Below are 10,707 nucleotides of genomic sequence, written 5' to 3' on the forward strand. Positions count from 1 at the left end.
TGTCCCCTCAAAATAACTCAACACACAGCCATTATTGTCTAAAACCGCTGGAAACAAAAGTGAGTACACCCCTAAGTGAAAATGTCCAAATTGGGCCCAAAGTATCAATATTTTGTGTGGCCACCATTATTTTCCAGCACTGCCTTAACCCTCTTGGGCATGGAGTTCACCAGAGCTTCACAGGTTGTCACTGTAGTCCTCTTCCACTCCACCATGACGACATCACAGAACTGGTGGATGTTAGAGACCTTGCACTCCTCCACCTTCCATATGAGGATGCCCCACAGATGCTCAATAAGGTTTAGGTCTGGAGATATGCTTGGCCAGTCTATCACCTTTACCCTCAGCTTCTTTACAAGGCAGTGGTCTTCTTGGAGGTGTGTTTGGGGTTATTATCATGTTGGAATACCGCCCTGCGGCCCAGCCTCTGATGGGAGGGGATCATGCTCTGCTTCAGTATGTCACAGTACATGTTGGCATTCAGTGTTCTCTCAATGAACTGTAGCTCCCCAGTCCCGGCAGCACTCATGCAGCCCCAGACCATGACACTCCCACCACCATGGTTGACTGTAGACAGGACACACTTGTCTTTGTACTCCTCACCTGGTTGCCGCCACACATGCTTGACCCATCTGGACCAAATAAGTTTATCTTGGTCTCATCAGACCACAGGACATGGTTCCAGTAATCCATGTCCCTAGTCTGCTTGTCTTCCTCAAACTGTTTGCAGGCTTGCTTGTGCATCATCTTAGAAGAGGCTTCCTTGTGGGATGACAGCCATGCAGACCAATTTGATGCAATGTGTGGCGTATGGTCTGAGCACTGACAGGCTGCCCCCCGCCCCCACCCATCCCTTCAACCTCTGCAGCAATGCTGGCAGCACTCAGACATTTATTTCCCAAAGACAACCTCTGGATATGACGCTGAGCATGTGCACTCAACTTCTTTGGTCGACCATGGCGAGGCCTGTTCCGAGTGGAACCTGTCATGTTAAACTGCTGTCTTGTCCAACATGCTGCAGCTCAGTTTCAGAGTCTTGGCAATCTTCCTGTAGCCTATGACATCTTTATGTAGAGCAACATTTTTTTTTTTTTTTCAGTTCTTTGCCATGAGGTGCCATGTTGAACTTCCAGTGACCAGTATGAGAGTGTGAGAGGGATAACACCAAATTGAACACACCTGCTCCCCATTCACACCTGAGACCTTGTAACATGAATGAGTCATGTGACATCAGGGGGGGGGGGGGAATGGCTAATTGGGCAAAATTTGGACATGTGCCTAATTTTGTTGCCATCGGTTTAGACATTAATGGCTGTGTGTTGAGTTATTTTGAGGGGACAGCAAATGTACACTGTTATACAATCTGTACACTCACTACTTTACATTGTAGCAAAGTGTCATTTCTTCAGTGTTGTCACATGAAAAGATAGAATAAAATATTTACAAAAATGTGAGGGGTGTACTCACTTTTGTGAGATACTGTAAATCTCTAATAGAAATTTTGTATCTGGATGCAATTTAATGAATATTGGCTCTGGAAAGTTTAAATGCGGCTTTTCTCAGATGCTCAATTATTTAGCAGATCTGGTAATAACCATCCATCTTTTATGGGTCCGGTAAATTTTTTGCTCTTGGTATATTATCGTCAGGACTTTTGTTCGGCAGGAACGCGGGCTACCGCAGTTCTGGCATCTCCAGCACTGACTGTATGTAATGGGCTGATGTGTGCTAGAGGCTGATGTGTGCTAGATGATCTATTGATGCTGTTGTCTGAGAGTGTCTATTGTTGATGGGGGGGGGGGGGTCAGGGTTTGCTGGGAGGAACTTGCTGTTGAGAGAGAGGTCTATTTGAAGCCCAGCTGGCTGCTGGGGAGATCTGTTGTTTCTGGTGGACAGATCCTCTTGGGGTTTGTTTGATGTGGTTTGTTCTACTGTTGCTGATTTTATTTTTCTATTGTTGATGGGGGGGGGGGGATCTATTGTTTCTGGGAGATCTTTTGTTGGACATCTATTGTTGCTGAGTGGATGGGGTGATCTATGTTACTGCTTTTCTTGTTAAATTCCATGCAAATTTCTTGGCACCACAAAATGATACTTGACTCTAAAGTCTCTAAAAGGGGTTGTACTGGGAGGTGGATAGGGGGTGGAACCAAGGAACGTTGCTCTGAGGTGGGTAGGGGGCAGAGACCAGGGGAGACCCAGAAGGGGGGGGGGGGGGAGTACCTACACCTATTCTCTAAGAAAAAAATCCTTGGTTATCACACATATATGGCAACTATAACAATGCTTGTGTTTTTTTTTTTTTTTTTTTTTTAATTGCTAGGAAACCTTGCCAGTGAAAAGTCTGTAAGAGTGATTGGTCAGCGGATTAATTATAGGAATGGGCCTGCAGAAGCTGAAGAAGAGAATTCTAAAGAGATTGCTCCTATTCTTACAAGACATCCACCAAAGCCGCCAAGGCCCATTAAAGGCAAGTGACAAATTGTCATTCTACTGTCACTCCTACTGCAATCCTAGGTGTACCTTACAAAGTCTTTGCCGGAAGATGACTTGCAGTATTGCTGTCCAAATCATCTGCTGAATTATTGAGTAGTGTAGTTATAATAGGTTTGTAAAGCACCATGCGGCTGCTTACAGCTAAGATGTATATATTCATTCCATGACTTCCCATCATATGGCTGCTGTCAATAATTTTTGTGTTGAACGGTTAGATAATTCTGTGTATTTAGAAAAGTAAACAAAAAAAGGATCTCGGACTGTACAGGCCACACAAAGGAGTAAACCATTTGTAATAAAATCATACTATTTATTGATAGCAAATTAAAAGAATTTTATCCAGTGTACATATTGATAGTTAAAACAATACTAGTGTTGATAGATTATTGTGTGCATTCATACACCAGAAAAGAATGCTGGTAATATAAGTCCTCATACGCCAACGCGTTTCGCAAGACTTTGCTTTGTCATCAAGATGATGATGCCATTAACGGTGATGACGTAATCGTGAAGATGTCATCATGGGTGGTGTCACCATGATTAATGCCATCAAGATGATGTCATCAATGGTGATGATGTCATGGTGGTGATGCCATCAGCAGGGACGATGTCATCGTGGGTGATGTCGTCAGTGGTAATGTAATTGTGCTGATGTCATCGGCTTTGATGATGTCATGATATCATGGGTGTGGATGTCCTCAACGGTGATGATTTCATCGTGATGATGACACCCATGACGACTTCATCACCATGACATCATCACAACGTCATCTTCACCGTTGATGACATCACCGTTGATGACCTCACGATGCCATCCTCAGCACTGATGAAACCATGAGCACAGGTGCCATCATCACCGTTGATGACTTCATCGTCGTGACGTCCCCTGCGATGACTTCATCGCCTTGACATCATCACCACCACCACGCTAACGTCAGCACTGATGACATCATCTTGGTGGTATTAATTATGATGGCATCATCATCATTGATGGCATCATCACCCATGATGACGACATTGCGATGACATCCTTGCCCCATGATGACCTCATCACCGCGTGTGACATCATAACGACTTCTTCACCGTTGATGACATCGTGATGACATCGCTGATATCGCCACCGTTGACCTCATCTTGGTGGTATTAATCACGATGACATAATCGCGATGACATCATCACAATGACATCTTCACCGTTGATGACATCATCTTGGTGGTATTAATCACGATGTCGTCATCGCCCATGATGTCGTCGTCATCATCGCGGTGTGGTCGTCATCTCCCATGATGATATTATCACAATAACATCATCACAACGGCATCTTCGCCGGTGATGGCATCATCTTGGTGGTATTAATCACGATGACATCATCACCCGTGATGACATCATCGTGATGACCTCACAACAGCATCTTCACTGTTGATGACAATATCTTGATATTAATCATGATGACATCACCCATGACATCGCCGCTGATGACTTCATCACCATGACATCTTCACCGCTGGTGATGTCAGTGCCCACGATGAAATCATCACCCACGATGAAATCATCACCCATAACTTCACGACCACGACATCTTCACCGTTGATGACATAACAATGACATCGCCGATGATGACATCATCTTGATGGTTTTAATCACAATGACATCATCACCACAACATCATCACCGCTCATCACATCAGCACTGATGAAATCCTCACCGTGACATCACCATTGATGGCATCCTCACGATGACATCACCCACGAGGACATCATCGACATGAGATTACGGTGACCTCATCACCCATGATGACTTCATCACAACGACATCACCACCACAATATCATCACTGATGACATCATCACTCGTGACATCACCGCTGATGACATCATCACTGTTGATGACATCATCTTGTGATATTAATCACAATGACATCATCACCCATGATATCACCCATGATGACCTCGCTTATGATATCACAATGACGTCACCACCGTTAATGACATCTTGGTGGTATTAATCACGATGACATCATCGCAATGATGCCATTGCCCACGATGACATCACAATGACCTCATCGCCCAAGGCGATGACATCATTGCAAGGATATCATTGTCCATGATGACATCATCACCCATAACATCATCATCGTGACATCACCTATGATATCACCCTTGACGCCCGGTGACTTCATCATCCATGATGACTTCATCACCCACGAATACATTATCACAATGACATCGCCTATGATGACATTATCGCCTATGATGACATCATCGCCCTGATGACATCACCGCGATGACATAATCCCCCATGACATCATCGCCCCCCATGACATCACGGCGATGACATCATCGCCCCCCATGACATCACGGCGATGACATCATCGCCATGACATTAGGGGTGCAACGGATCATGACCTATCCGTGATCCGAACGGGCCGACGCGTTCCGAACAGCACCCCATGCGATCCGCGGAGCGGTCTGCGACCGCGTCCTTAACCACTTGAGATCCGCGCTATTGCCAAATGACGGCATTAGCGCGGATCTACTTTTCCGGGACTACGTCTATTGACGTCGTCCCGGTTACGAGCGGCCTGCGCGCCCCCTGAGGGGCGCGCGCGGCGCGCTCTGTGATCGGCGAGTCCATGAGACTCGCCTGATCACCGATCCGTGTAAGGGGTCGATCCCGACCCCTTATCACGTGATCAGCTGTCAGCCAATGACAGCTGATCATGTGACAGAACGGAGCCGGTAATCGGCTATTATTCCTCCTCGCGCTGACAGCGCGAGGAGAGAAAAAAAAAGCCGATCACCGGCGGCCGTGATCGGGACATCAGTCCCGATCACGGCCAGCAATACAGCTGACCACCTGCCCCCTGCCAGTGCCCACCTGCCCACCGCAGTGCCATCCTGAATGAAAGTAAGTGCCCCCCATCAGTGCCACCCAGCAGTGCCCATAGTGCCCACAGCGCCACCCACAGTGCCACCCACAATGCCACCCACAGTGCCACCAACAGTGCCACCCACAGTGCCCACAATCTGCCGCAAAGGTGCTGCACCCCAGTGCCGCCCATCAGTGCCCAGCAGTGCCGCCCATCAGTGCCCAGCAGTGCCACCTATCAGAGCCACCTATCAGTGCCACCTATCAGTGCCCATCAGTCCCATCTATCAGTGGTACCTATCAGTGCCCATCCGTGCCACTTATCCGTGCCACCCATCCATGCCATCTTATCTGTGCCCATCTTTGCCCATCAGTGCCGCCTTATCTGTGCCGATCGGTGCCGCCTTATCTGTGCCTATTAGTGCCGCCTTAACTATGCCTATCAGTGCCCACCAGTGCAGCCCATCAGTGCCCACCAGTGCAGCCCATCAGTGCCCACCAGTGCAGCCCATCAGTGCCCACCAATGCAGCCATCAGTGCCGCCTAATCAGCGCACTTCAATGAAGGAGAAAAATGACCCGTTTGCAAAATTGTATAACAAACTATTAAAACATGATTTTTTTTTTTTTTGCATCTTTTTTTGTTTGTTTAGCAAAAAATAAAACTCCGAGCTGTAACTAAATACCACCAAAAGAAAGCTCTATTTGTGGGAAAAAAATGATAAAAATTTCATTTGGGTACAGTGTTGTATGACCGCGCAATTGTCATTCAAAGTGCATCAGCGCTGAAAGCTGAAAATTGGTCTGGGACTGAGGGGGGTTTAAGTGCCCAGTAAGCAAGTGGTTAAAGGCCGCAGCGTCGGCCTAGCTTTGGAGCGGGCGGCCATCTTGGTACACCCGGCGGCGGCGACCTGCATGCTGACGTCACCCCCAGCGCAAATTGTTCAGCCTGCTTGTGAATGCAGCCTGTGTCCGGTGTCTTGTCATATAAGGTCCCCCATCCGATAGTGTCCGCTGTGTACTGCGCATGCGCAGTACACAGCAACACAGATTCCGAAAATTGCCGAGGATGAACGGCGCCTGCGCCGTGAGTCCAGGTTCCATCCCCACTATCCAAGTGGACATGGAGTAGGGATAGAAAAGAGCCGAGCGCAGCGAGGCGAGGGACCCTCTAATATTCAGAACCCTATGTCCGCTTGGATGGTGGGGCTACCACCTCCACTCAGGGCGCAGGCGCCGTTCAACTTCTGCGATTTTCCGAAGCTTCGTCTGATCCGTACTGCGCATGCGCAGTACGGGGCGGACGCTATATGATGTCCGGACACTATATGGCACAACACTGGAGGAGTCACGCTGGATACCGTGCTCCTTGAGAAAACTTATTTTATGCAGGTACCATTACCAACTCTAACCTAACAAGTCCCCTGCCAGCCTTAAAGAAAAAAAAAAAACAACACGAGACACTATTCCTCCCACTGTCACCAATGACGGGGCTCTATTCTCCCCACTGTCACCAATGACGGGGCTCTATTCTCCCCACTGTCACCAATGACGGGGCTCTATTCTCCCCACTGTAACCAATGACGGGGCCCTATTCTCCCCACTGTCACCAATGATGGGGCACTATCCCCCCCCCCCCCCACTGACACCAATGATGGGGCTCTAATCCTCCCAGTGACACCAATGATGGGGCTCTAATCCTCCCAGTGACACCAATGATGGGGCTCTAATCCTCCCAGTGACACCAATGATGGGGCTCTAATCCTCCCAGTGACACCAATGATGGCGCCCTAATCCTCCCACTCACACTAACGATGGGGCTCTAATCCTTCCACTGTCGCCAATGACGGGGCTCTATTCTCCCCACTGTCGCCAATGACGGGGCTCTATTCTCCCCACTGTCGCCAATGACGGGGCTCTATTCTCCCACTGTCGCCAATGACGGGGCTCTATTCTCCCCCCCCCCCCCCCCCGACACCAATGATGGGGCTCTATTCTCCCCCCCCCCCCCCGACACCAATGATGGGGCTCTATTCTCCTCCCACTGACACCAATGATGGGGCTCTAATCCTCCCACTGACACCAATGATGTGGCACTATTCCCCCCCACTGACACCAATGATGTGGCACTATTCCCCTTCACTGACGCCAATGATGGGGCACTATTCCCCCCCCCCCCCCCCCACTGACACCAATGATGGGGCACATCACCCATGATGACTTAATCACCCACGAATACATTATCACAATGACATCGCCTATGATGACCTCATGGCCCCCCATGACATCACCGCGATGACCTCATGGCCCCCCATGACATCACCGCGATGACCTCATGGCCCCCCATGACATCACCGCGATGACCTCATGGCCCCCCATGACATCACCGCGATGACCTCATGGCCCCCCATGACATCACCGCGATGACCTCATGGCCCCCCATGACATCACCGCGATGACCTCATGGCCCCCCATGACATCACCGCGATGACCTCATGGCCCCCCATGACATCACCGCGATGACCTCATGGCCCCCCATGACATCACCGCGATGACCTCATGGCCCCCCATGACATCACCGCGATGACCTCATGGCCCCCCATGACATCACCGCGATGACATCATCGCCCCCCATGACATCACCGCGATGACCTCATGGCCCCCCATGACATCACCGCGATGACATCATCGCCCCCCATGACATCACCGCGATGACCTCATGGCCCCCCATGACATCACCGCGATGACATCATCGCCCCCATGACATCACCGCGATGACATCATCGCCCCCCATGACATCACCGCGATGACATCATCGCCCCCCATGACATCACCGCGATGACATCATCGCCCCCCATGACATCACCGCGATGACATCATCGCCCCCCATGACATCACCGCGATGACATCATCGCCCCCCATGACATCATTGCGATGACATCATCGCCCCCCATGACATCACCGCGATGACATCATCGCCCCCCATGACATCACCGCGATGACATCATCGCCCCCCATGACATCACCGCGATGACATCATCGCCCCCATGACATCACCGCGATGACATCATCGCCCCCCATGACATCACCGCGATGACATCATCGCCCCCCATGACATCACCGCGATGACATCATCGCCCCCCCATGACATCACCGCGATGACATCATCGCCCCCCCATGACATCACCGCGATGACATCATCGCCCCCCCATGACATCACCGCGATGACATCATCGCCCCCCCATGACATCACCGCGATGACATCATCGCCCCCCCATGACATCACCGCGATGACATCATCGCCCCCCCATGACATCACCGCGATGACATCATCGCCCCCCATGACATCACCGCGATGACATCATCGCCCCCCATGACATCACCGCGATGACATCATCGCCCCCCATGACATCACCGCGATGACAAAATCACACATGACATTGCAATGACATCATCGCCCGCGATATCATCGCCATGACATTAGGGGTGCAACGGATCATGACCTATCCGTGATCCGAACGGGCCGACCTGTAACGATAGGCACCCCATGCGATCCGCGGAGCGGTCCGCGGCCGCGTCCTTAGGAAAGGCCGCAGCTTCGGCCTAGCTCCGGAGCGGGCGGCCATCTTGGTACACCCGGCGGCAGCGACCTGCGTGCTGACGTCACCCCAGCGCAAATTGTTCAGCCTGTGCTTGTGAATGCAGCCTGTGTCCGGAGGAGTCACGCTGGATACCGTGCTCCTTCAGAAAACTTATTTTATGCAGGTACCATTACCAACTCTAACCTAACAAGTCCCCTGCCAGCCTTAAAGAAAAAAAAAAAAAACACGAGACACTATTCTCCCCACTGTCACCAATGACGGGGCTCTATTCTCCCCACTGTCACCAATGACGGGGCTCTATTCTCCCCACTGTCACCAATGACGGGGCTCTATTCTCCCCACTGTCACCAATGACGGGGCTCTATTCTCCCACTGTCACCAATGACGGGGCTCTATTCTCCCCACTGTCACCAATGACGGGGCTCTATTCTCCCCACTGTCACCAATGACGGGGCTCTATTCTCCCCACTGTCACCAATGACGGGGCTCTATTCTCCCCACTGTCACCAATGACGGGGCTCTATTCCCCCCCCCCCCCCCCACTGACACCAATGATGGGGCACTATTCCTCCCACTGACGCCAATGATGGGGCACTATTCCTTCCACTGACGCCAATGATGGTGTTCTAATCCTCCCACTGACACCAATGATGGGGCTCTAATCCTCCCACTGGCACCAATGATGGGGCTCTAATCCTCCCACTGGCACCAATAGTGGGGCACTATTCCACCCACTGACACCAATAGTGGGGCACTGTTCCACCCACTGACACCAATAGTGGGGCACTGTTCCACCCACTGACACCAATAGTGGGGCACTGTTCCACCCACTGACACCAATAGTGGGGCACTGTTCCACCCACTGACACCAATAGTGGGGCACTGTTCCACCCACTGACACCAATGATGGGGCGCGACATGATTGCCATCATGCTGTGACTCATCATGGTGGTCTGTTTGGAGGATCTTTGATCAGTGGTGAGCTTGGCGCAAATCATCAGTGATATGCTGACTGTTTTTATGCTTGTAATAAACTGCATTTTATTGGGGGGGGGATAGTGTTATACCTTTTATTACAATAGGGAACGACGTAAACGTAAACGCGTGAATTGGTGTAAAAACCTTCCCTTAACACCATTCTACCGCAGGGACAGGGACCCCCCATTCTGCGGCAGAGACAGGCACCCCCCGCTCAAATGGACCTGGCTAATAGTCCAAAAGTGATAGAAATGCTGCAATTGATAGTGAAAGCATCAAAACCCTTTGTCCTATTAGTATTCCAAAGCAGAGGTGTGCAGAGAAGTTATAAAGTTATAAAAAAAAGTCATTTTCATTATGTTAAAATTAAAAATAAGATATTCTGCCTTGTGCACTTTAACTTGATTTGATATATTTTCAAGTAATTTAAAAGTGTTAATAAACAAAGACAAAATGTATGTTTATTTGTCTTTTTTTTTTTTTTTTTGCTGATCCGAAAATTGATCCGATCCATGACTCTGATCCGAGGAACGATCCAGTCCGTGAGTTTTTTGATCCGTTGCACCCCTAGTGGTGATGTCATCAGCGGTGATGTCACGGGTGATGATGTCATGAGTGCTGATGTCATCGTGGTGGTGATGTCATTGTGATGAAGTCATCATGGGTGATGAGGTCATCGTAATCTCATGTCGATGATGTCCTCGTGGGTAATGTCATCGTGAGGATGCAATCAATGGTGATGTCACAATGATGATTTCTTCAGTG

The 10,707-nt window shown here is 49.9% G+C and overlaps 1 protein-coding gene across 1 annotated transcript in view; it reads left to right on the plus strand.

Annotated features, from left to right (window-relative positions):
• TOGARAM1 (TOG array regulator of axonemal microtubules 1) overlaps positions 1-10,707 on the plus strand; it is a 91,702-nt gene that overhangs the window by 47,808 nt on the left and 33,187 nt on the right. The window contains exon 7 of the mRNA XM_077463569.1: positions 2,324-2,470. Within this exon, the coding sequence (XP_077319695.1) occupies positions 2,324-2,470 (147 nt within the window). The remainder of the gene's footprint in view (positions 1-2,323; positions 2,471-10,707) is intronic.

The sequence above is a fragment of the Lithobates pipiens genome, unplaced genomic scaffold (assembly GCF_037356315.1).
Source record: "Lithobates pipiens isolate NorthernLeopardFrog02 unplaced genomic scaffold, aLitPip1_a1.2 Scaffold_30, whole genome shotgun sequence".
Taxonomy (NCBI): domain Eukaryota; kingdom Metazoa; phylum Chordata; class Amphibia; order Anura; family Ranidae; genus Lithobates; species Lithobates pipiens.